This window comes from Phocoena sinus, chromosome 17 (assembly GCF_008692025.1).
Source record: "Phocoena sinus isolate mPhoSin1 chromosome 17, mPhoSin1.pri, whole genome shotgun sequence".
Lineage (NCBI taxonomy): Eukaryota > Metazoa > Chordata > Mammalia > Artiodactyla > Phocoenidae > Phocoena > Phocoena sinus.
In genome coordinates this window covers 16,857,187-16,885,101 of record NC_045779.1, presented here as the reverse complement: position 1 = coordinate 16,885,101, position 27,915 = coordinate 16,857,187, and the positions used below count along the sequence as shown (strand labels likewise).

Below are 27,915 nucleotides of genomic sequence, written 5' to 3'. Positions count from 1 at the left end.
AAGCCAAGTTTCTGACGGAATGGATACAGATCCCAGTGTGCCACTTAGTGAGGGACAAGAGACACAAATCTGATATTTCTGGGTTTCAGCCCTCTTAACCGTATAATGGGATTATGATGTCTTTTCACGGCATTGATATAAAGTAGCGGTAGGCAAACCATGGCCCATGGGCCAAATCCAGCCCACTGTCAAGTTTTACTGGAACCCAGATACACCCATTTCTTTACGTGCTGTCTGGCTGCTTTCACACTAGAAAGAGTTGAGTAGTGACAGAGACTGTATGGCCTCCCAAGCTGAAAAGATTTACTATCTGGCCCTTTACAGAAAACGTTTGCCGACCTCTGCTGTAAGCGGTCAACGTGAAAAATCCCCAAGTTCAGTGTATGACACACAACAGACACCCAATATAAACTCTTTCCCTCCTGCCCTTTCAGGAAGGTCATCCTAATTACTGAAGGGACAAGAAAATGTGGCCTCCACGTCATGACTCTGGACTTCAGGGAATGAGGTTCATTTTTTCCAGGTTGTGAAGGTAGCAATATTGTTAGAAAAAAAATGGCTCAGGATAAGAGACAGAGTAAAAGGGTGGCAGGAACACTGATGATATTAGGAAGTTATAGCTAGACCTCACAGAGGACTTTGAAAACAGAAGCTAATATAGCCTTGTGAAAAGCATCTGTGACTGTAGCAGCTATCAATTAACCACGGTCTCTTTCCCCAGAGTTAAATTTCTACTCAAAATAAAGCTCTGCAGATAGTGACAACTATTATGAGGGAGTGGAAAGAAAAAACAGCTTCATTTGCACAGGCAGAGCTCATGGATTAAGAGAGGGCATAGGGTGGGTGAAGAATCAGATTCTCTCAAACAAAGAAAAAGTACTATTTAGACACTGCTTTTAAAGAGTCGAGAAGAAAAAAGTCTACCTGCTCTCAGGCTCTGATGCTTTAGGATAAAGGAACACAAATGCCTGTTTATAAATTAAAGACAAAATGAAGTCTGGATTTTTTAGGTTGCTCTCCCTTCTCTCATCTGGACTCTTCACTACATCCAATCTCACTGAAATCTGGTAGACATCATCTCATGAAAAGATGTAGAGCGAGGCTAAAGACAAACATGAAATCCAGACGGAGGCAAGGAAATTAAATGGAAACCAAGAGTTGCTCAATAAGGTGTCACCAAAACAGGCCTTGATGAGCAGGACTCTGGAGGGGACCTGCAGGGCTGTACATGGAGTGGGCAGGGGGACAGGGTTTCTTCTGTATTCGTGTGGAAGTGCTGACCCAGGTAAAGGGGCTGAGAAGCAGGTAGGTAGCAAAGAGGACGAGAGGAAGGTGAGCCTCCTGAGACAGAGAGGAAATAAGAGCTGGAAGGAAGTAATAAAGGCATTTCTTCATGTGGGCTGAGCTGCAATAAGAAAGGCATTTGGATATTTTCAAAGTACCCACTGGTGGCAATGTGGCACCTCGGAGAATGTTTTTCTGAACTAAAATTACACCGTGGCCACCCCATCACAGCCAGGTCAGAATGTCTGATAAATGGCAGACTGTCATCTGATCTTCGGACTCAGTTTCAGATGTATGCCTCGAAGGGCAACAGGGTAGAAAAGTTCATCAACACTTTGGCATTTGCCGGATAACTTAACAAAGACAGTGAAACACAGAACCCAAAGCAATTTTTGCAGAACCCTAAGTAATATACCATTTCTTTTTTTTTGAGCACGTAAACATACCCGATATAATGTTAAAATATGCCTATCAGGCTTCCCTGGTGGCGCAGTGGTTGGGAGTTCGCCTGCCGATGCAGGGGACACGGGTTCGTGCCCCGGTCTGGGAAGATCCCACGTGCCGCGGAGCGGCTGCGCCCGTGAGCCATGGCCGCTGAGCCTGCGCGTCCGGAGCCTGTTGCTCCGCAACGGGAGAGGCCCCAACAGTGAGAGGCCCGCGTACCGCAAAACAAACAAACAAATAAACAAAAAATATGCCTATCAAAACAGTTTGCTCCCCTTTAAGCTATCTCATGCATAATCTACACACAAAACTTTGAAAAAAGAAGTGTAGGTGATTAGCACTTTGTAAACATGCCATGCAATTGAAAATATTTATAATGGCTCATGAGCAAGAGTTTGAAAAATAAATACCAGTGCTTAAAACAGATCTTTGCTTTGAATTTTAATATTACGCATAATGCAATTACTTTACTTATAACATACAATAATTTTCACACCTGCAGAATTCATTTAAGAAATATAATAAAATGTGCTAGCTTTTTTACATAGCAAATAATGTAAGAGCAAATTCACGTTATCCTAGATTCTAGCTTACTGTTTCATATTTTCTTTCATTGCATAGGTAGTTCATTCCATCTACAGCAGAGCAAATTATCACCTTCTGAGAAACAAGACTGTCTGTCAATATTTTTCTGCCTTTAAACTAAAAACTGCACTGAAGTAGAACGGGATGCTTACCTTAAAGATATTATGCAGGTCTCTGCTAGTTTCCCAAAGTGAAATTTTCCACTGGATTAATGAAATACATTTAATTTATCATAGCACAAATCTGTTGCTACACTTCATAGATAGTGGCATTGATTTATTTTCCAATTCAACCAAAGTCTGTTTGGATACCAATGCATAAGTTAGATAGTCCTTTACGAAATGTTGCCAGAGTCTTAGTGGTAACTCTAAGATATAAACTAAAATATGAATGTTTGAAAAAAAAACTAATTTGAGGAACACATTTGGCTGTGGATTTAATTTAGATGACACCAGACAAGAAAACTGCACATCAATATCCAAAACCACACTCTAGGTTTTATATTAATTCAAAATAAAACAATGATCAGAAGGTCGGGAGATCTTTCATTCATATGCAAATATCCTGAGGTTGGCCTGCAGTGAAGGATGCTCCAATCAAGCAACCCCGTTCAGCGCTGCGCTGGGATTACTTGGCTGTCCTTGGCACTGCTGTGGCGCAGGCTTGAGAAGCTATTTAAAGTAGCATTCAACACTTGTTGTGTTGAGAGTGACTCAACAAGACATTAGTAAAAGCATGAAATCCAGGGTGGCAATGACCTCTAGCAGCCTGAAACAAAATCCTGGGACAGTGATGGAAATACTTCTTCCTGCTATTCTTGGACCATTAGGACACTTTCCATGGACTTCATGCCCAATCAGGTTATCATAAAACTTTATATTCTGAATGAGCTGTCTTATTTGGATGACAAGTTACCCCTACCCTAAGTTACCAAATACAGATTGAAGTTCATTGCATTTTTGTGCAGGTGGTTTTTTATTATATAGTATGCTCTAATGGAGAGGTGGCAGTGTATATGAGTAACTCTCTCTCTCTCTCTCTCTCCCCCCCCCCCCCCCCACACACACACACACACACACTCTCAAGAACAGACCTAGTTCAGGTACCACTAGGTAAAGGCTGCTACTACCTGGTTTGCCCACCCTAGACACAGAAACTTGACCACAAACATCAGCTGGCTCTATCTACTTCAGGTACCAGTCCTTAGTAATATCCAGAGTTGTTTCATTTAAAGTTTTATAGGGACTTCCCTGGTGGCGCAGTGGTTTAGAATCCGCCTGCCAATGCAGGCGACACAGGTTCAATCCCTGGTCTGGGAAGATCCCACATGCTGTGCAACTAAACCCGCGAGCCACAATTCCTGAGCCCACACGCTTAGAGCCCATGCTCCGCAACAAGAAAAGCCACCGCAATGAGAAGCCCGCGCACCGCAACGAAGAGTAGCCCCCACTTGCCGCAATTAGAGAAAGCCTGCGCACAACAATGAAGACCCAACGCAGTCAAAAGTAAATCATAAATAAATTAATTAAAAAGAAGTTTTATAAAGACATTAAAGGGGATGATATAAGAGGGGGAAAAATCCATTAATTTTCTGCACTAGCTAAGGAGTTAACTTAAACATAGATGTATACACAGCTGCAAATAAATAATACACAGGTGCAGAGTCTGATAGAGTTCTGATGTTAGCTTTCAGTGCCTCCTGGAAAAGTTTTAGAGGGATGAGAGCAAACATCTTCCTCTTCCACTTCTCCACTGCCTGTCACTATAGCTCTCTGTTCCCAGCTGATCTATGTCTAGCTGCTTTATTCTAGATTGGTTATTTCTGTGTATCAAAGCTGACAGAGCAACTGCAGCAGAAAAGCCTCCATCTCCTGAAGTTCTTCAAAGTTCTGATTGTAAACTATAAAGTTATCACCAACTACAGTGTTACAGATACAGGAAGTACAGCTTGTCTCCAATGGTCACATGCTCCGTGGAACATGCTGGCGACCATGACCTGGGAACTCCTTTATCCTTCTCAGCTCCACTGCAGAGGCAGGAAGGGTTTTAATGACCACCCAGGCTATCGGTGGGCAAGAATAATTTCCAGGCTGACTGCTGCCTTAAAAGCTCATATCATTCTTAGAATATTTAAATAGGATATTTTAAATGAAGGAGGTGTCCTGTATGAATCTCTGCAATACCATATGATCTTCTCTACAAAATATGGGAACTTAATAAGAGTTAGTATATATGACAATCAGAGGGAAAAAAAAGACTGGGAGAGATTAACAGTGCCAAGTGGCCAGCTAAGCTCACTATCAAAGTCACTAGTTGCCTCAGACCAACCTTACATTAGACAGAATTCAGACTTATGCCTCGGCACATTAAAGATTATCGAATGTCATGGAACTCTAGGGTTAGTTTCAAAAAGAATAAAACCACCAATGCTAAATCAATGCCCAAATCAAAAAAATCTATTGTAATCTATGGTTAATTCATGAATGGTACATTAGCAGTTGGGTTTATTTTTCCCTATGTAATCATATTTTGATCAAAAGGGAATTTTTATTCCAGTAATTGATCTAGAATCAACTTTATTATTTTGAAAATATCTTTCTTATCAGTCAGAATGGTCAATTCACATGAGTATGCAGACAGAGTCTCAGTGTTAAGAATGGGTCTTACCTTGAGTCACTAAACAAGGTTCTCTAAGAACAGACAGGCAAAGTTTTCTAATCATGAACACAAATTTTGCTTATGAATTTCAACTCTATTATTAAATTTTAAGACTGTCGTTTTTTAATTAAAATTATGCAAAACGTTTTGCAGAAAACGAAGCATTCCCTAGTGTTACTGGGACAATTTAAAACATATACCTTCTAGTTCTATTTTTTGCTTTTAATTCTTTTTTTGTTATTTTATTTGAATTCTTAGCATATGTATTTCTAGTGAGCTTCCTCTTTTGTGGAACAAGATGGGAGTGTAGAGGAGTTAAAAATAAATGGATGTTTTTTCTTTTTGATGATCCAATTTATGCAATATTTAATATTCAATAAATGTTCAATATTTTAAACGCAATACTTAATATTCAATAAAAATTGGCTAATTTGACATTCCATAATAAACAACCTTATATCAACAAGTTCTTTGGAAAGAGATTTCTTTTCATTCTATACGACAAATATTTTTGTCAAATACAACAATGCTAGTAAAAGGGGAAAGATCAACGACATTCAAAGTAGCATCTTCCCATGTTCAGTTCCAATGCAACGAACTGCTCTATCTGTACCATATCACAGCACTAATTGATAGCTACCCTGAATACCCTAACATGCTGGGGGAAAAGTTAAATAGTAACAATATAAATCCATACGGATGAGGCAGAGACTACCCATCTCCTTGAGTAATCAAAGCAGTTACAGACTACTTTCATACACTTATTAGATGAAACTTCCAGGGCCAAGTTCCACTAGACAGCGTAAATGCTTAAAAGTTAAAGTACGGGCAAGCTCTCTGAGGTCAAGGCATAAGGCACCATGGGAACTTTCTTATAAACTCTTCACATTTGGAAAGTATTTGTTTTGCTTCTTTTTTTAAAATGGGAGATAAAGCTCAGACATGAACACTTAATCTAAAACATTATTCAAACTCTTCTAGAGCCTTCCAAAGCAGAGAGTGTTAAACATTCATAATACTTATGCTTACCTAAAATAGTACATCCGTCACTTTATAAAGTCTCTCACTTGAAAGAAAACAAATCTGTTAATAACCAAAGCGGGGTACATGGATTTTCAAAACCAGAATATTTAAATACTGCCAATGTACTCTGTTTTGTGATAACATTAGATAATGTAGAAAGAAGTCCCTAGTTTTTTTTTTTTTCTTTGAAAATGATAATTACTTACTGAGGTTTAAAAATCAAGCTTGAAAGAAATCTGAATGTCTTTTTTTAATATTAATAGAAACCAATGATTTTTCAGAAGAGATGAAAAAATTGCTTGAAGATTAAGACTGGCCCTCTTCAGATGTAACCAACAAGCAAAGAGGAAATGAAAAGTACATGATTCATGGGTAATTTCTTTTTTAAAAATATTCACATGTAAGGTGATCATATAGTTTATTGTCCAAACTGGGGCACTTTTTAAGAGTGAAAGGAGATGTTACAAATAATTAGACGAGGACAAAAGTCTAATAACTTTAACTGGGGTATTTTCAGCAAAACCACGACTTCTGGCACTCTGTATAAGGACATGGGACGTAAACGTTTTATCAATTTCTTCCTCTTTTCTCGCCCTTTTCTTCCTGATCAAATGAGGCCCAAAGGGCAGAGAGTGGTACATTTTCAAGGCAGTTCTTTGGGGAAAGCAAAGAAGCAACGGATCTAGAAATACGACCACTGGAACCAAACAATGGAATAGTTGAGACATTTTCATCAAAACCGAATGTTATTTTCTATCTTATCTGTTTTATTTTCTTATACCTAATTTCTTCAAGGCTTTCAACCTGTTCATCTGCAGGTTTTCTATTTGAAAAAGGAAAAATATATCTCCAAGTGAATCCTCCACAGACTGGCCAAGTTCTGTTAAGTTACCTCCTGTGAGCACCTGTGAACCCTTGTTCCCTGTTATCGGAAAAGCACAAAAACCTAATCTGTGCAGTGGGGATACAGAAAGGAAAGGCCAAGAAGGGAAAACAGTAAGCATTCAACACAAAAGCAGCAGGAGTGGCACACTAATTAGGCCACTGGCAATCCGAGGTAAGAAATGGAGTACAGTCCCCGTAGGGGCCCCAACGTAGGGAGATTTCTGAGTGCACTCACATTGCATTGTTTACTTTGGGGGGGGGGAGTTCATGGTTTTGATGGCTACTGTTATCGTTAATCACTAAGAAAGTCATCAGAAAGCTAAACTGAGGGTTTTGTATGGACAGAGTTGTTCCACTTGACTATATATATACAGACATATATATACTACATACATGTGTGTATATATGTCTACATATATATATACTATGTGTGTGTGTGTACATGTGAAAATTCTGTTCTTGGACTGAAAGTAAATCATTTATGGCTCTGTTCTCATACCTTCCTTTTTTTCATTCAACGCATGAGAGTAACTTATCCATATACCAGAAACAATCAGAGTGTTAAGCGTTCCTTTCCTCTTGAAGAGTACACAGGAGTTTTGTCTTATTTGGATTTATTTTCTTTCTACTATTTCCATGACTTGAAAGGCCCACACTCTAATTCCGTCAGAAGAGAGAGTACGGTTCTCAAGGCTACCATTGAAGGCCAGTGAATAGGCACCATCCCCTAGGAACTCATGACTTCGGTCTCTGGCTCCTCAGAGACCTGGAGCTCCAGGGACAGACGTCCACCCTCACCAGCTTCCTTCTTGATCCAAGGAGGACTGAGGTCTTGGGACCCTTCTCATGCCTGCTCTAAGGGCTGTGCTGCACCTTGCCAGTGGTGGTGGCCATGTGGATGCCGTGGAGCCCATGAGCCGATGCAGGAAACACGGTCACCCCCTTCCCCCCATTCTATGCGTTTTCAGTGTCATTGCCAAGAGGAGAAAATTGGTTCTTGTGGGGAGGGGGTGAAAAAAATCTTAGGTATTTCAATAGTTTGTAGCCCTTCAAGATCCACCCTACCTGACAAAAATCGTATTCCTTCATATGCAGTTTCTTTCTTTAGGGAGAATTTAAATTTAGCTTAATTTTTCTCCTTAGTGGGTCATTACTGAAAAAAGTTAATAATTCTCTAATCAATCATCCTTTCCATTTTCCTGAGGATGAGAGACAGAGAGGAAAGGGGAGTGGGGAAAGAGAGGAGAAGAAGAGAATGGGAAAAAATGTACCTCTTAAATGAGTGACAGCTGTGGATACATGGGGAAATTGGAGAGGGAAGCAGATAATCAATAGTGGCCCCCATCGACCCTGGACCCTGCCCAACAGGGCTGCTGGGTGGCCCTCTGTACCTGTAGCTGTACTGGCTCAGATGATCAGGAATGTCCTTCTGCAGATTTCGCCTTATACTGTCCTTTTCAAATAAAGGCTGCTTACAGTCTGGTTTCCTGACCAGACCCCTGGGGTTGGCCTGTTGGCCAGCACTGTCCTGCACACCACGTCCACTTACTTTCCGGACTGAGGTTTGCCTCCTGGGCTCAGCCATTCCTAACTGGGTTTGTCTGAAGACCCGCTGACTTTGCTCTTGACCTTCCTCAGATATCCTAGTGAGGGCGCTGTAGGGTACTGAGTCTAGTTCCATTCAGCTCTCAGGTTGGCTGTGATTCTTCCTGGTCATTTTTCATCCAAGAGGCTGATAAGCCCTCCTGCCGTAGAACACGTTTCCCTTACATGAACACTTTCAAACACCTCTTAGACCCGAGTCGCTCTACACAGTATCTAAAGGGGAATAGCTACTGCCATTCCTTTGGGAAAAGGCCAAAGAAAAGAGGAAAATGTTTCCAATTCAGAGGCTGACTAAATTGTCCTGGGCTGGAAGAGGTACCGGATCAAGTCTAATTGCAAATAACTGCGCAGGAAACTGGCAGCCAGTTAAGCCCATGCATGTTCTCCTCCCCTTGCATGTTCCTAGGTCAGGCATCCCAGAGCCTGCAATTCCATGTCATGGCAAACTAGAGATTTGTCCCAGCCGTTCCCCAGGCCCATTTAGCTGGGCCCACATTCACAAATAGCCTCTAATGTACACTTTGTACGTTATCTCCAGATGAGGGAAAATACACAGTCACCAGATACAGAGGACTGAAAAACAAAGTCCGTCCCACAAACTTAAACTCAGGTCCTATTACTAGATCACACCACACCCCAGAAAACTACCAGCGTCTCTTAGTCCTGTTACCATTTTGTGAAAAGTACAATTGTATTGCACGGTAATCTGTGAATGTATAAAAATGTTAATTTGTTAAACAGAGACATTTTAAATATATCACACTTTTAAACTTTATTTGGCATATTTTTCAGTTATTAATATACTAGAAAGTTCAAGTAATAGAAATGACACCAAGGAGCATGTTCTATAAGAGCTGAATTGCTATTGCCAGGGTCATACCCAAAGATGGTATGACAGATCAGTTGGCCTTGCAATAATTTCATATATCACAGTGGATACACCTAGCATGGGCTGAACAATTATTACTTAATAGATTACTGAGCATTTAGTCCATGTCAGTGAATAGATATTTTAATTTACTGTGGAATATTTGATAGAAAAGGTCAAAGTTTCCTGCTATGCTAGGGACTTGGCAAGTAATCTCACAACATTTATATTTTATTACAGAACTATTATAAATTATAAAATACAGAAAAACCAAAAGAGAAAAAAACCAAGTATTTTCAAGTATATGAAATCCCTGTTTAAGCTAAGAGAGCATTTTTTAAATTCTGGAGAGAAGGGAGTATGTTTCTACACGTCTAGTCTAATGTGTATAGCACACAAAGAACAATCTACATACATTCAACTGAATTACCAATTATTACTGAATAAGTGATAACTGAAAAGGCAAGGTAAACAGATACTTTCCTCCAAAGATATCTTACCTCCCAAGCAAGTGAGAAAAAACACATAGATTCCAAACATTCCTACACAAGAGTTTCATAGCACAAGCAGGATCCTGATGTACCCATAATATAGTGAGGGCTAGAGTACCATCCAACTGAAGCTTTGACAAAATGAATTTTTCCTAAGTTGTAAAAATACTATCCACACATTTTCACACACACATAGCATTAGCACTCCCCACACCAATAATTATTCTCGAAAAATAACAAGTTCCATGACTTGAGAAGAGTATAGGAAAGGTAGTGGTTTACATAAGGTGTCACACAGAGCTATTTTTAAAAGGCTCCAAACCTCAGGCAAATGAACAATGCTTTCACTTAACTACCATGTAATCAAATGTAAAGAATTTGCATAATAGTTCCCTATTCAAACAGAGAGGGAAATGTAGACGTTTAAAGAAACAAACACAAATCCTTTATGGAAATTTAGTAGAGAATCTGCCTAGGTTAGCAGAGATTCCCGTAGCTTGATTAATAATTCGGAACCAAATTTATTATTTAGAACTACATAAAAGTTTCCAAAACCAAGGTCCTTCGCTGCTGGGTACAGTTTGTAGGTAGATATCTTATCTGTACATACATAATTTGGAAACATAATTTGAAGCAAGTTTAAATACTCTGATGTACAGGGGTATACAGTGGTGTATTACAGACAATAGGCCATTATCAACATCATCATCTTAGAGATAAAGACATGGCTCTGCATCACAGCACTATTTACAATAGCCAGGACATGGAAGCAACCTAAGTGTCCATCATCAGATGAATGGATAAAGAAGATGTGGCACATATATACAATGGAATATTACTCAGCCATAAAAAGAAACGAAATTGAACTATTTGTAGTGAGGTGGATGGACCTAGAGTCTGTCATACAGAGTGAAGTAAGTCAGAAAGAGAAAAACAAATACCGTATGCTAACGCATATACATGGAATCTAAAAAAAAAAAAATTGTTCTGATGAACCTAGGGGCAGGACAGGAATAAAGATGCAGACGTAGAGAATGGACCTGAGGACGCGGGGAGGGGGAAGGGTAAGCCGGGACGAACTGAGAGAGTGGCATTGACATATATATGCTACCAAGTGTAAAACAGATAGCTAGTGGGAAGCAGCCGCATAGCACAGGGAGATCAGCTCGATGCTTTCTCACCACCTAGAGGGGTGGGATATGGGGATATATGTATACGTATAGCTGATTCACTTTGTTAAACAGCAGAAACTAACACACCATTGTAAAGCACTTATACTCCAATAAAGGTGTTAAAAAAAAAAAAGACATGGCCCTGTGTCTAAAATTTAGAGATTAAATGAACTCCCTCATCTGGGAAATGAGATTATTGACCTTTTCCCATCCTTAGCAGAAATTCTTCAGAAAAAAATATGTATATGTTTGAAATTTTTTTCTATAACGATACTTAATTTTAGGTATGCGTTAGTAATGTTATCAGCAAATAAATCACATGAACCTTTCAAATTTTCTTGGATTTAGCTGTTATTTTTACATATTTGGTTACCTCCCTCTGGAACATCTCGTGGTACAATGATTTATTCCTCAGTTGCCTAAAAGCTCGATAGAGTTCATCTGACACCCAAAACACTCCCTTAAATCCAGGGTTTATCTCATCCTGCTTCAAAATTCACACCATATTTTTAGTAGTAACTCAAATGTGTAACTTAAACACTTGACATTGGAAAGAACAGTAACCTTTCTCAACCAAATCCCACATCTCTCTCTTTCCTACAGATGAAACAAAAGTAAACAAATTATTCATAACTACAAAAAGACCCAATTGAAATATTTCATTTGCCACAAAATGTGCATTTCCTCATTTCATACAGCAGAAATAACATTTTATTCCATTTAGCTCCACATCCTGGCAAGAAAGTAAAATGACTTTAGGAGTCAAAAGATGCAAAACTAGAAATATCAATCGGTGTAAGAAGCAGCTTTATGATCGTCTACATTCAGCCGGTTATTTACAATATTTACATGGTGTAGACTATCGCGGAGAATTTTAATTTCCAGTCAAAAAGCACAGAGAATCAATTATATTTCTGTAATCTTTACTGTTTATAAGAAAAGACGATTGAAAAAAACAGTAATCCAAAGAATTTATAGGATAACACACTCTTTTCTCTTCTCTACCGCATATTCCATTTTCATCTAATCTGCATGAAGTATCAATACTGCGCTTCTACCGTTACAGATGACTCTTTTGGCTTTTTTCTTACAATTCATACTGAAATAAAGAACTAAATATATGAGATGAAAATCAGTTTGCACTAACCCTCAAAGCTCTAAATCAAAGTAGATAAACAGAGTCACGCTGTTGAATTAAATACTGAAATTAGTGGCCAAAAATTTTACTCTGAGATTTAGATGTATGCAGCCCCAATGGAAAAATATGAATTGACCTACGGGTTCAGCAAACACTCTGTGAACTCTGAGATATGGGAATACCTCCGTTGTGAACACACTTATACACCAACAGACAGACACATCACTGTCAGAGTAGACCTCACAAGGGGAGGTCAATGGATGCACGCTGACATTGATTCATCCCTACACTGCTTCGTAAGGCAGCTCCTTCCTCATATGTGGAGCCCCAAGCTCACTGTGCTACACGCGGCCACGCTCTCCAGTCTCCCCAGCACCTCCAGAGAACCAGACCAGGAGGCACCTCCTCCACCTTCAATGACAGCACCTGGCTTCTCTTTGGGATGGAGCCCAGGCCTTTCTGCAAGACTCCATGCCTGATGGATCTGAGCTGTGCTCTCTCCTCAACCTCCACGTCACCAACCCCAGGCAGCGCCAGGGTGACCCGAACTCTTCATCGTCCTGCTGCCTTAGTCTATGCCTACATAATAATAACAGTTAGGAAAGAGTAATGCCATCGTATGCCTTAACAGAAAGAAAAACTCGACTTGACTCCATAAGATCTTGGAAAGGATGTCTCCCTGCACAGCCATCCTGGGTTCTCTTACCCAAACATCTTAAACGAAGAAAACCACGCTCTCTAGAATACAGGTACCACCTTTTCGGACGGCGCACAGGAAAGCAAGCAACGCTCTGCTTTTCATACCTTTGCAGCCACGGACGAGTTGGGCTTCTCCAGCAGGTCCCACAGTTTCTTCCTCTTTTCAGGGCAGCACGTGTTATCAAACTCTTCTCCCTCCCGCTCGCGCATGGTCTCCGCCTCCCGCCGCAGCTCTTCGTTCATCTGCTCCTTCTTTTGATGATACCTGGCTTGGCAACAGGATTCTAAGTAGATCTCATCGATCCCCCAGTAATCAAGCTCTTGGCCGAAAGACAGAGCGCACATTTCTTCCATCATGTGGAGTTTCCCTGTCCGGTAGAAATTTAAAATGGAAGTGAAGGCTCCAGGGTGCCGATCGAAGAAATACTCGTTCTCGTTCAGGTTGTAGTCATCGCACACCTCCAGGAGGCTCTCGTGCGTGTTACAGTCCCGGAGCTTCCCCAAGCGGGTCCTGGGCAGCCGGTCCAACGTTCTCCACAGGACCTCGTGGTTGAGGCCCCCCACGTTGATTTTCACTCTACGGGAGCACGTTTTGCTCCTAATGATGTCCACCGGTTCCGGTGGAAGAGAAAGTGTCGACCTTGATGTCTTCCTGTTTAAGCCAGGGGGCGCCTTCTCTGCCATTTTGGACTGAACAAAGGGTCCTCAGAAGAATGGGCCGCGGGAAGGTCAACTCCAGCAATATCCCTGCGCGGCAGGCATTTCCACGGATGCACCTGGAAGAAAGCAACCAGAAACCCTTTGGTTACTTGCATTTTTCCTAAAGCATTTCCCATTCTATGGGCTCACTCTGTTGTTCGTGCATAACCTGGAGGTATAATATTAATTACCGTCTCTCGATGGAGATGTACATCTTTGCTTTCAGGTATAAGGAGGAAAAGACAACACAATGTACTATGCAGAAGCAGCTGTGTAGTCAATTTTATACACCTATAGGTTGACAGGTCCCAAATTTGTCACCGGAGACCTCTTTCTCAAACTCTAAACTATCCCTGTGCTGATCAGCTCTTCCCAGATAAAACACAGACACCTTCAATTAAATTGACCACACCTCCACACACAAGCTAAAACTCTGAGAAATCCTGATCTATCTGTCCACATGCAAATAAGCACCAGGTCTTAACCAACCGTACCTCCTAAACATTGCTGAAGGCCTCCACCCCCATTACCCAGTCCTGGGTACCACCGAACCACGACGCTGATTCAAACCCTCAGCATCTCTTGCCTACGTTTCTACAATAGCACCTGAATCTGGATCCTGAGCTCTGGTTTTATCTACACAAAAACAGTTCTCCACACAGCTACTAGAATGATCTAAGAAACACATTTGACCTTACCATGCCCTACTAGATCTGACCTATCTCTCCACCTTCACCTCTCATTCCTCCCTCATCACCATATTCCAGCAGCCCCAGACCATACACACTGTTTTGTTTCAAGCTCCTGGCCTTTGTTCATGCTGTGTCCTGGAAGGGCCTCCACCTTTCCCATCTCCCTTTGACTAACTGTGGCTTGCTCTCCAAGACTCAGCTCAGATATCACTTCCTCTAAAAAGCCCTCCATAATACATCTCCTCTATGATCATGTACTTCAGTGAATGTCTCTTCTATTTCATCATACCACTGCAATAACACCTTTCCCAAGGATGCTGGGAGCCCTTGAAGACAAAGACAATCTTCTCTGTTATATCATCACTGAGCACAGTGCTTATATATTGTGAGGGTCCAATAAATGTTAAATAGTCAGTTCTTTAATTGTTTTCCATGAGACAGCAGACAAGAGATCTCGTGGGGATAATGCATATGGCCAGAAAAATGCATAAATGGAGTCATTTGGATCACCTGACTAAAATGCATCTATGTTTACATGTTATGTGTATATATGTTTGTGTGTACATAAGATATGTCAGAATGTGTGTTTATATTCTTTGACCCACAGCTCTTTTCTCCTGTGTACTAATTCTTTAAAACATGACTGCTCTCATGTTCCCTCTTATTGATCTATTCTTCTGATCTGCAGCAGTAAGCATCTCCTTATTTGATCTTCCCCTATAATGTTTTTGCAGAAAACCATGGTGCTTCAAGCAATTCATCCCAAATACCGCTTTCAAGGTAAAACACCATGTTTCACACAGTCAATGGCTTATACCAAAGGGAAAAGCTTTTAGATTTAAGAGATCCTTATAATTAGAATTCCCTTTTAAGATACACACCAATTTTGGCATGTCTTTGGTTTCTACACTCCTGTAAGTTAAATTTATTTCTCCACCTGGAAGCCAAGTATTCTCTCAAATGTAAATAAGTCAAATTTATGAAAAAAATGTAGCTGGACTATGTAAGAAGTATTTCAAATACGGCTAAGAAATATACTTGAAATGGGAGTTTTTTCAGCTACATAGTTACAGAGATATTTAAAGCATATACATACACACTCTCATTGCAGATGATAAAAATGACTACTTTTACAATAAAGGAGAAATACAATAATTTGGGCAAGTATCAAATTCTCTAAGCCCCAATTTCTTAATCTACAAAATGAGGATAATAGTATCTACTTTATAGGCGGTGTTATGACAATTAAATGAGATAGTTTATGTGAAGGGCTCAGTACAGGGAGGTATATCTGAATAGAATAAGAAAACTCACATTCCTCCTTTAAGTGTAGCTTCCAATCAACTGCACAAAAGCTATGATTAAAAGCTATACTGATGTCTATTAAATAAATGCTAGCATTTAAATTTTTTTCCCTTATACATACGTTCAGTCCCCTCTAATGGATTTTAAGCCTATGAGGCCAGGAATCATTGGTCCCAGTTCTTCTCTACCGAGCACTGTACTTACACGTAATGGATAATAGCATGTAACTTTGATGCCACTGATGCCGACATCGAAATTTTGTATTCAGATGGCAATGGACAACACACACACACACACACACACACACACACCCCACATACAGCATGCGAGAGAGGGCACAGTAATACTATTAGGATCGGGCAAAACAACTGAAACTATTAGAGATGGGCAATTCGAGTGGTGAATCTGAATGTCTGTTCTCCAGCAAATTACTTGGTTTCAGGTGCAATATCTCAGCCATCCATACAGATTATGTGAACAGCCCATATGAATAATAAGCAGGAAGCTAATCCATTTTTAATTTGGCTACACATAAACATAAAATGAATTCACTCTTTGTAGAATATCATGACTTACTAATGTGAAGAAGCGAGATGGTCTTTTAGCTGATTATGGTATCATATAAGAGGTTTTCCAGAAAGACTGAGAGCAAACTCCAATGCAGAACAAACATCTCATGTTTACGGTCAAGGGCTTACTGTGACTTCCTTTCTTGGAAAAGCCATTACTAAAAGCATAAATGCTCTGTCATAGTTACCAGTAGGTCACCATTTATTTCAAATAATTTCACACTCATGACCCGCAGTGAATTCCCCTTTTTGTAGAGTATGTGTCTCAAGTGAAGAGAGGTCATAAGACTTAAATTTCAAAGTATCTTCTTCACTAATCAAGAACTTTCTATTATAAGAAATCCAGTGTTGATTACAAACCCCACAATAAAAGGCAGCCTGGAATTCAACGCCCTCTCTTCAAAGCAGGGGTAGAGAAATTTAGCATGAGTGAATGTAACCTGTTGATTTTATTTTCTTAAAGACTTAAAGATGATCTGCTCTGATTATTGTTCCTGTGATTAAAAATTTTTTATTCTCCCTGGGCAGAATATTCTGCTTGTGACCTGGTGAAGAGTAGAGACTCAAAGGTGTAAGTTCTCGAGCAGTTGAAGAGCTGTAACTAGTGTTCAGAGTTAATCAGCCTTTCTGAATAGTCGAAGTACACAAGTGGTCACAATTGTAAGCCTGTAATTCAGGGCAAGCCCTGCTCAGCAGCGCCTTAGAAACGCGCTGAGCCTTTCTGTCTACCTGCCCGCCCGTCCGCCCACCCTTCTTCCTGCTCTCTCTTCCTCTGTATTTTTTCTCTATCATTTTCCCATCTTTATTTCTCGCCCCCCCAACTTATGTCTCTTCGGTTCCCCTCCCTCTCTTCCTATCCCGTTCCCTAGATCTTTCTATCCTCACGGCCTCTTAACCAACCACAAAACCAAACTCTATCTTTTCAAACTTGTACACACTTTGTGAAGTTTTCTACATCCTTAATAAGAAAACTTCCTGAGCTGAAAATACCATATTTCTCTCCAGAAGAAGCAAAAAACATCTAAACCAAGTTGCTTTTCATGGGAGGTTGTATGAGATTGCAAAAGGGGTTCTGCTGGGCTTCCCCGGTGGCGCAATGGCTGAGAGTCCACCTGCCAATGCAGGACATGCGGGTTCGTGCCCCGATCCGGGAAGATCCCACATGCCGGAGTGGCTGGGCCCGTGAGCCATGGCGGCTGAGCCTGCGCGTCCAGAGCCTGTGCTCCACAACGGGAGAGGCCACAACGGTGAGAGGCCCGCGTACCGCAAAAAAAAAAAAAAAAAAAAAAGGGGGGGTTCTGCTCTCAGGCTCACGACCCCTGGGTCTAGTTGGGCTGCCCTCCTGCATCCCCCTCACCTTTCTGGTTGGACTTCAGTTTCTTCACGCATCAAACCATGGCATTTCCATGCCTACAATTCTTTCATTTCCTATGACACTTGGTTAATATTTTTCCTCTCGCTATGATTCTGTGGCCATTGCCACCCTTCCTCTCCAATCACCATCCTAACTTTAGATAGAAATAAACATAACATAGTGCCTCAGATCCATGAAGACATTTTTTCATGCCTAGTTTCTTAAGAAAAGGTGGTTTTCATATTTCAAGAGCCCTTTAATATTTATGAGGGCTTGAAACAGACTGCATTCAGAACATCATAAAAGTTTCATTCATTTTATTTAGTGTTTTTAACTTTCCATTTTTAATCTGTTCTTTTCTGCCATGTTAATTTTATTTCTAGCAATGAATCTATCCGTTCACTGTGTCTTGCCACTCTTGAGAGCTTGAAAAATTTTTGTTTTTAATTTTAGTAATTAAAGTGGATATGATGCTGTTTTCTCACGTTTAGTTTTCTAAGTGAAATGCTGTCTACCATAATAATTTTATCCCATGGGAATCAGTCATGTAATTCAATTTAGTGTATAAGTTTAATATAAAATGTAATAATTCCATGTTTAAACTGTGGAGATGTTATACAACCGTGTAGAATTTATATACACAAAGAGATATAAGCTGAACACACATTTTTATGTCAAGGGCAGAATCTCAGTGACTTTTTTCTTTGGGCTGTTTGCTGGTTTATTTCACCTTGTTCAATCAATTCAAAGTCAAGCTTGCAACAGTCAGTCGACCAGTTGCAAATGTACTAAACATCCCTTCATCGGTCTGTTAGAGAAAAAAAGCGACTCTTGAAACAATAAACAACAACAAACATTCTCATTTTGCATAGCTGCACCAGGCTCCACCAGCAGCACGGAATTATGCTGTCACCCGTTCAGGGCTCAACCTGACAAAACGCAACTTTCTGATCATGGCATCATAATTACTGCTTGAGACTCCAGGTCTGCGGCAGGGGAGTGGGGCGGGGGGGGGGTTCCCTGTAGTCTCAAAAATACTACCATTATGTCATATACTTGATACTTCCTTAGTGTAGCAAGGCAGGATAAGTCCCATGTGCGATTCTGTGAAGATGAAAAGCAAATCTTTCTAAAGACCTAAGTGATGTTTACCATTTCCTTTCTGTGTTGCTGGTACGAGCTGAGCACACACTTGCAAACAAGCAGCTCCTAGACCTTTAAGTCTAAATCACTCTATGTATAGCTCTAAGCATTTTCTTATATTTTTATGTATGGTATTAAGCAGTAAATGCATGTTTTTGGAACAGCTATGTCTGTTTCAGAGAGTCGCAAAGATTATTTGCAGTAGCTATCTGCAGAGAAAGGCGCCATAACGGTTAGCTGAAATGTAATCAGTGCTTAAAAAAAATCACTACTCAGTTTTAAAAAGCACCTCCAGAATTTACTAAAGAAAAAGAATCAATTTATAACTAGTGAAAAACAAATCAGATTTATTTTAAAGTAAGGTCCTGGAAACCTTCAGCTATCCTAAGAAATTCAACAAACCTACTGAAGTACTTTAGAACTTGGCCAGAAATACTAATGAATTTATACCGTTTATTGTTTTTTAATATGTCAAGTTCTAGTAATAACCGAAACACTGTCCTTGTCCTCAGAAAAGTGGAAGTAGCATTTCTTTTCTTCAATGAAAGGCTGCTGATATCAATAGGTTCCTCAATTTTAGCGTAACTATTTACTCCTTAGTTTAAAAAAAAAATCCAGGACTTTTATCCTTGGTATACCTGATGCTTTTTTTAGATACACTCCAACAAAATCCTAAAAGCATTGCTTTCAGTGGTCAAACGAAGCACTGTGTTGCAGTATGAAGGAGAAAAGACAAGTAATAAGTAGAATATGTAATATGAGCATCTTTCCATATCATCAATGTCTCCAACTAACCAAATTTATAAACTATTTTACTTAGACACATAATATGAATTTTCTTCACCAGAAGACAGAACTATTTAAAGAATTAGCTCCTATATATACATTTGCTATAATTAGAGAGTAAAACACTAGGTTTGCCTTTAGAAAAATGGCCTTTTAGAAGAGATAGTTCATGAAAAATCCTTCTCTATGCTGGAAAATATAATACTAATGTTATATCGCATCTTAGACCTTTTATAAACTACAAGGTATAGTTGTGGCTTGAAATTTTCAGTCTGTTTCAAAACCCACCAAAAAAGGCTCAGACTTCATATGAGCATTCAGCCATTCAGCTGGTGGAAGATTTTCTATTATGACAGTAAAAGTGCCCTTTATGTTGGGGCCCAAGACATGTTCTTTTAAACGTCCCCTTTTGCAGAAGTCTTCCCAGGGTCACAGTGGAGTGCAGGGGATAAATAAAGATGAAAGGCGATGAGAAAAATAAAAAAGGCAACAAACAGAGAAACTACTGGGGCCACTGAAAGGAATGGGAAATGAGGCTGGGCCACCCTGTAATATCCTGATAAAAGAAATCACAAACTTCAGTCGCTACCTGGGGTTCTCTGTGAATGATACAACCTTCTATTTGGGTGACGGACTTCAATTTCATATTCCATCTCGGTGTGTGGCATAAGTTAGATTTAGCCTCTATGAAACCAATTAAAAATAATGTTCATGAAGCTTGGATAGGATGTGAACTTTTTTTTTAAGGTTTCTTCCAATAAAATTAAATTTTAGATCATGCAGTGGTTGGTCTGGAATGTTTAGCAGTAAGATTCTTGCCAAGGGATGTTTCTCAATGGGGCTCTGTTTCATAGTAAAAATACACTTTTCAACTACATTCCGGTCCCTTACTTCTCCACAACCAAACACACTGTAGGCAACGGAGCTTTTATTAAAAGCTCCAATACTGAGTCAGATTTGAGGTTAGTTTCTATGACTTAAACGTATACCGTGCTTTAGATAACCCCATGTTTGGAGCCAGGAATCACAGTATGTGGCAGAAGAGAGCTTGGATATGATCTGGTCCGGTTTCCCTATTTACAGCTTTCAAAACTGAGATCCAACAAGGTCACGTGACTTGGCTGACCTCTCTCTGGTAGTTGCTGAACTTGGACCAGAACCCAGATCTGCAGATGCCTACGTAAGTCTCTTTCCATTACACCCCAGCTCATTATTCTTTGCTTTTCACCTTCTAGTGGAAGTTTTAAAAAGCTTTTGTTTCTTTGTCTACACCCATGTCAAAACACTGGACTCAAACGACACTAAGTTAAGGCATGTTATCTCCTATACATAGCTTGTTTCTTTAGAGGGTAATGACTGCAGTCAGGCAACTAGACTGTTCTCTTCTGAAGACAGATGCGCTTCACAGAATCGTTCTTCCCTTGGCTTTGCTTCCCTAGGGCCGGTGTTTAGGATAACTACCTCCTTCGGCTCTGGACCCCTGCAGTCGGTTCTGCACGCTGCAGCCCAAACAGTGGTAGATCCGGGCCATCTCTAGTAGAATACGCTTCCACGCTTCTAGTCTCAGGATAGGCACAGAACAATACAAAGACTGCAAGGTCTGTCCTCTACTTGTCTCTGAGGTTCAGTACCTTCCTCCCTCTCCCTGTGTCTCTGTTCTAACTTTTGCTTTCATTTCTTTACACGTGCCATTCGCCTTCTGCGACAGGGAATTTGCACATCTTCTATTTTCTCCCCCCCGTCTCCTTCAGATATTAACTCAAGGATCACATCTTAGTCAATACCACCCGACTTCCTTGAATATACAGTCATCCTCCTATTTTAAGAACTTATATATAATCAGATACCTTTACCTGGACCACTGGTCACAACAGGAGTCTTAAGTTTGTTGGGATGAGTATTTTGATTATTTGATTAATCCCTATCCTCTCCACTAAACCAAGTTCCTTGTGGGCAGGATCAAGTTGGATTTTATTTATCATTGCATCCCAGGTGCCTGGCATACAGCAGACACATAATAAACATTATGTGGATGAAAAAGTCAATAATCATTTTATTTAACATTTATTTAACAATCATTTTCCCCTCCTTCCAGCTACCTCATATTACCTGCCACTCCCCAAACCCAACATGACGTTCATGTATGGAAAGCTCTTTTCCCAATTCTCCATCTGATAAACTCTTACTCGTTATTCAAGGTCAAGAACAAATATCTTGTTCAGGGAGAATTCACCTCTTCTGCCATGCTGGGTTAAAAGTTCTATTTTAATGCTTTTTTCGTTGTATCGCAACTATTCACTTAGAATTCTTTCTTACTCATTATTTAGCAAATATTTATGAGCCTTTACTCTGCTTGAGGTGACACCATGGAACTTATATTCTAGTGGAGGTAGATAAACACGCTACAGACAAACATACACAAGCAGCTAACTACAAAGCGGATAAAAGCTGCGAAAGAGAAGAAGGTGCCATGTGAGCTTTAAGTGAACATACCTTCTTGGCCGTGAGTTCTTAAAAGCGATGAACATCTCTCATCCATATCTGTATCTTTGGGAGGCAAGTGCTTACCAAATGTTTGTGGACTACCCAAAAGAATGAATGAATGAGTGACTAATGAATTTCAAAGCACTACTATCCTTTTTCTTGGCCACATGTTCTGGCTAACGTCATCCAACGTCAGTTAATTATGGTGATTTCCAATTTGTTTAGATGTTCTGCCGGCCCTTATTTGCTTCTTTTAATAAGGCCTGGGCTCAAAATAAGAGCTAGATTTTCTGGAGCTACGTAAGGAACAAGTGATAAACAAGTTAAGACTCTCTAATAATGACTGCTGCCCCAGAGTGGAATTTGCTTCCTCCAGGCACTCCTGGGCCTCGTAATATTCAGACAGACACCAGGTGACTGCCTGCTCTCCTGAGAAATGGACAAGACTGTCTCCAAGGCACCTTCTATCTCTGAAATTTCCTGGTTCTATGAGATTTCTGGGTGACCTCAACTCATCTACATATTCCACTGGATAGATAAAGAACCAGAAAAAAGTTCACTCTGGTCAATTTCTTAAGTTTAAAATTTGACAAAAGTGAATTTTCAATCCCTCGGCTTATACTCACTCCTAGGTAAAGTATTCGAGCCAGAAAAGCCATTATGATAGAATTGCTACTAATAAAAGGACAAAGAAAAGAAAAGAAAGTATCAAAGTTAGAGTCTAAACTTTTTCAAAAGATGAGCTTATACCCCTCAATGATGAGCTTTTCTCTTTCTAAGTGATATAAAATATTGTCACGTGAAGACTGTAAGAAGGGGGCAAAGGTTAATCAAAGGAATGAGCCTACAGTAACGGAAATACAAGCAGAGCAGTATTTGGATTGGGAAAATAACTTAAGGTGAAAGGCAGAAACTTTCCCGATGTATTCAAACCACAATGTATAGGTGACCTTATCTTTAGACTCAGAGCAGACGACTGCACAAACTCACCTTAGGATCCTCAGTGTAGCCACATCCATCGGTACCCTTCCCTCTTTTCCTGACTGTGCATATTCAAAATGATGTGTTCTAGATTCCAGCATGAAAAAAGAAAACAATTTCTAACAAATCAATGGTATCCTTCATTAATGGATCTGATTTAAAAAGTGAGAACGTGTCACAAGTAATTTGCTTGATTTTTTTCCCCCTGTGCGTTAAGTAGAAAAGGGAAGAGGTTCATTGAACTATGAACATCCATCTCCATATCCCTTATGAATAATGTTTTCCATCTGCCCTTGTCATCAGTGAGGATCACTAAACAGCAGTTATTAAGCATCCATCTGCGTATGGCACTTTATAAATATTCCTCCCCATGCCCCTGCCCACTTTCTCAATCTACCATGTGTCTCTGTTGTAGAAAATGCTAGGGAGCGACAAGGATAATAAATAATTAACGGTAAGAATGTTAAGGCAGATGGACGAGATGACCTACTAGCATCTATGAATCTTAGGATGTTAAATTTACTGCTAATAATATAATTTAGCACAATTTGATAAGAAAATATCAAAGCATTTGATGACAAAAAAATCAGCGCATCATATTCCGCCAACAATTTCTAAAATAAAAATGGGAAAATTAGGGACCACAGATGGACTGACTGAAGCCCTGAGTTCATGTGACTTGTACCAGATGATACAGTCTTGAAATAAATAATGTGAAAAACAGTGTGGAAATATCATAAAAATTATCGTTGCAACAGTATAATAGGGAAAGTGACCTGAGCCAAGGGTGAATATATTCAGAAATAAGGGCAAGCCATTGTTTTCATTGCAAGAAGCAGTGTGGTTAACGATGGTGAAATTATGGATTTTCCTCCCTTTTCCAGTTCTTCTTTAATGTTATTCTATTCTTCTTTTTCTTAAAGAAAAAAAACTAATTATATTGGTTTTGGTGATGGTGATATTCGAAACATTCTTTTGCACCTTTGCAAGCCTCATGTAGTCAGGATTATAATAAAAGAGAAAGTCAGTGTAAAACAGCAATAGCTATGGGTTTCAGATTTGCCATTTGGATTTTGTTTCAGCTTAAGATCAAAATGTCCATAAGTAGAAATTGTATTTCCTAGAAGGTAGGGATATTCTTGGACTTGTAGCTGAAGGACAGCCAAAGTTATGATCTCATTTGCTTTGTGACTTTGGTTAATAATTATCATTTTTATCACTTTCCACATATTGAGTGATTATTATATGCAGCCACTGTACTTATTCCGCTTAATTCTCATGATGAGAATTCTCATTAACTGTCAATCACCTTGGGGTGGGTATTATCATCTTTGATTTACAGATAAAGAAATTGAGGTTCAGAAAGGTAAGTGCCTTGCTCAAGATGACATAACCAGTATGTGCTCATTCCAACACACCAGTCCCGCGATACCTTAACTCAAAGCCCATGTTCTTAACCTTCTAAGACCCTGGGGATTTTCCTTGAATGGCATGATTCTGGATGCCTTAGAACGATAAATAAATCGAAATATGAGACCAATATTGAGCAATCTTTTTAGCATGATAGAGAAGGAAAGAATGAAATAACTTTTCAAATAATTCCTGTAACACTATGTCTATCCCTTGGCCTAGACAGGTGGCATGTATAAAATATATTAAACGGAATAATTTTCTTTTGGATAGAGATGGCAACTGTTTCTGCAGTTCTAAATTTTCAAAACTAAACATAAATTTTAGTGTGTGGCTTTCAAAAGAAATGCTATTAGTCGTAGTATTTGAGATCTACAGTCAAGATAGATGCTTTAAAAATATTTTTTAAATGTTAAACATATAAAATTCAGTCTTTGGAAGGGCAACACTGGTAGGTTTTAATGATCTTCCCAGGGCCCATCCGCATCAGGATGAGAGGCCAAGTCTCTTGTTCCTGAATCCATATTCTTTCCACTAGACCTTGCTACCTCAGGGCTTCAGAAATAAATATAAAATTAGAATGATGGAAGAGAAAAAATGTGAAGCAGGAGCCATCTAGCTATTTCACACCCAGTTAAACCTATAAATACTGATGAGTTGAACCTAATTATTAATGATTCCTGACTACAACATAAATCTATAATTTCTACTATTCCAATAATGGTCGGAATGGAAAGAGATCGTAAGCTGTAAATAACACATACTGACTTAGATCCATGATTTCTTTCTCATTACCTTCCTTCCTTCCAAAACAATGTGCTACTTGGCTATTAGTATATATTGAGTGCAGGGGGTACAAAATTGGGTAAAGGCACCCTCGCTCTCAAGGAACCCATAGGATTACTGCAACGAATATTACAGAAAATTTTGGATTTGTGCTTTTAGCATGTGTTGTGTAGGCTCAGGTAGTACTGCGTACTTAAATATTTATTTGACACCTAATTAAAACTTCCTACCTGATTTAAACATACTGATGTAAAGGGAGAGAGAGGTAATGATGAAGATGTCTGAATTCATGGGGCTTTGTGGAATACAATCTTCATTTATTGTATGGGAGCTATAGCCTTAGCCATCATTTGGAATACTGAAGGCTCTTTGAGGTCTTAAATAAATTCATGAATTTGATGAATTATTTAATTAATTCATTATTTGTTTAATTCATTCATTCAACAATATTTACTGAGCATCTATTACATCTGTTCCAAATGCCATAAAATGCCCCAAACCCTTACTCTAATGTTCTACTTTAGCTTCATATATATATATGATTACAAACTATGTTTATTATGCTGGAAACCAAGTATTTTGCTGGGCCTGAATGAAACCAAAAGTCAAGTTAAAGAAGTAGCCTTTTAGTAGCTTCTAAGCTTTCTATGTGCACTCTTTCTATAAAGCCTAATGAAAATGCTCTCCTTAGAATTAGAAAAGACTAGGATTCCAAATTTAAAATGACATTTATCTCAAAAGTAAATTAATATTTAATGATAGTCTGATTAATAATTGTGATTTTATGAACTGGAGACATTTAGCATGAAAGCCCCTAGACACATTTGTTCTATGCAGACTAGGGAAAAGGGCTGAAGATGGACCATCTCTTCTCAAATGTTACTTTACTGTTATGTTTCAGAATTTTTCCTTCTACACACCACTTTCTCATCCTGGTATTAGCTTACTGGAAAGCTTTTCTTTTGTGGAAAGCAGAATAAGAATTCAAGAGCTCCAGTCCCATGAGGACTTTCAAAGGATTAAGAGCAACTATAATGTTATCTAGGTGACAGCTGTGAAAAGCAAAAATACAGTACAACGCTTCGCCTTACTTTTTTTACATATTAAATACTGAAATTATTATATCTGATAAATCTCCAAAAATGTATTAATTGGCCTGTCAAGAGCTATCATCATTTCAGATTTTTTCTTTTCCCATGAACTGAACTGTTCTTTGGCTGGTTTTCGTTAATGATCTGAACTGATAAAACGGCTTTTGTAAATAGGCACAAAAGTAAAGAAATCAATATGTGAAATAAAAGGAACTTGCTAAAAGACACAGTGTCGTGTCTGTCATTTTAGAAAGAAAATAAGAACAGAGGAAGGAGAAACAGAGAAAAGGGGAGGGAACAAAAACAGAAAAAAAAATCCGAGATGGGAAAAGTGGGTGTGAGAAAGCATATAAGGTCACATTACACTGATACTTACAAAGATAAAGTTCTACCTTTGTGTAACATTTTACATTTTGTACAGCTCACACAGAGAAAGAAATGCCTTCGTTGAAGAACAATTCCTATGGCTAGAAACGAGACACAGGACACTCAAATCTCTTTGCTAGGAGGTACAGGGAGATCCTCATCCAAGTCAAAATAGGCACTGGACTCCAGACATGTTAATATATGGTTAACTGGAGGCCAACATTGGTTGTAAATGGATATTTCTAGAATTTAAACCATACTGCTTTTGAAACTTAGAGTTCCCTAACTTAGAGTTTCCAGGCCTGCACTGTCTCATATGGTAGCCACCAGCCAGAGATGGCTATTTAAATTTAAATTTAGAATATAATTTCTCAGTCTTACAAGTCAATTTCAAGGGTTCAATAGCTTATGTGGCTAGTGCCTACCATATTGGAGAGCACAGATATAGAACATTTCCATCACTGCATCAAGTTCTATTGGAGATCACTGGTCTAGCCAGCCTTCTCGTGAAGTTATGAGGCTGAGTATGTACTGAAATAGGGATGAGAGACAAATCCTGCTGGAAGCACCATATTCTGCCTTGTGTGGATCTCATTCCACTGTCTCCATTCTTAGCAGTGGTAGCCCCTGGACCTCCGCTTACAAACTCTTCTCCATCCCAGATTCTAGGACCATCTGCCTCTCATCAAGAAGAATGTGAAGCCTGTGTAAGTGCAAAATAGTGCAGGGCCGTGGCCTGGCAGTCCATTACCAGGCAGACTTGCTCTGTTCCTCCTCTGCTCAACCCTGGCCAGCAGTTCTTGGTTAATTGTGCTCTTGGTACTGTTTTGTCACCTAGAACCTGACGCAGGTCCTGGCTCCATCCATCATTTGTTGATCCATCACTGGATCAACAAAGAAACAATGATTATCAGCCATGTGCATGGAGTTGCAGAGATGTGATGGATAAAGCAGTGAAGGAGAAGGACAGTCCCTGCCTTTACTGAGTTGACATTCTCACACAGGAAAATGACACCTGGCAAGTAATTACCCACAATTTAAAATGAGAATTGGGGTAAGTGCTTCAAAAGGAGAAAACAGTGCTAGGAAAGAGAAGAATGAAGAGACCTGTCCCATTCTGGGAGCCCAAGAAGACTTCTTAGAGCAAGTGACTTCTGACCTGAGATGAGAGACACAGGTAAGAGTTAAGAAAGTGGGAGAGAGCATCCCTAACAACTACGTGTGCAGGCCTCACAGCAGGCAATCCCAGGCACCTAAGGGGAACTAAAAGAAAGCCAGAAATTGTAGCAGCAAACGAGGGGCGAGTGGGCCTGAGGTGACGCTGGCAGGCAGGGGCCAGGCTGACCAGAGCCTGTTATGAACAACAGCTTTACACTAGTGATGCTTTGGAAAATGAA

The 27,915-nt window shown here is 39.6% G+C and overlaps 1 protein-coding gene across 1 annotated transcript in view; it reads right to left on the bottom strand.

Moving 5' to 3' along the window:
* KCNB2 (potassium voltage-gated channel subfamily B member 2) overlaps nt 1-27,915 on the bottom strand; it is a 390,956-nt gene that overhangs the window by 350,721 nt on the left and 12,320 nt on the right. Inside the window, exon 2 of the mRNA XM_032610141.1 lies at nt 12,958-13,628. Coding sequence (XP_032466032.1) covers nt 12,958-13,536 — 579 coding nt within the window. The 5' untranslated portion in view covers nt 13,537-13,628. The remainder of the gene's footprint in view (nt 1-12,957; nt 13,629-27,915) is intronic.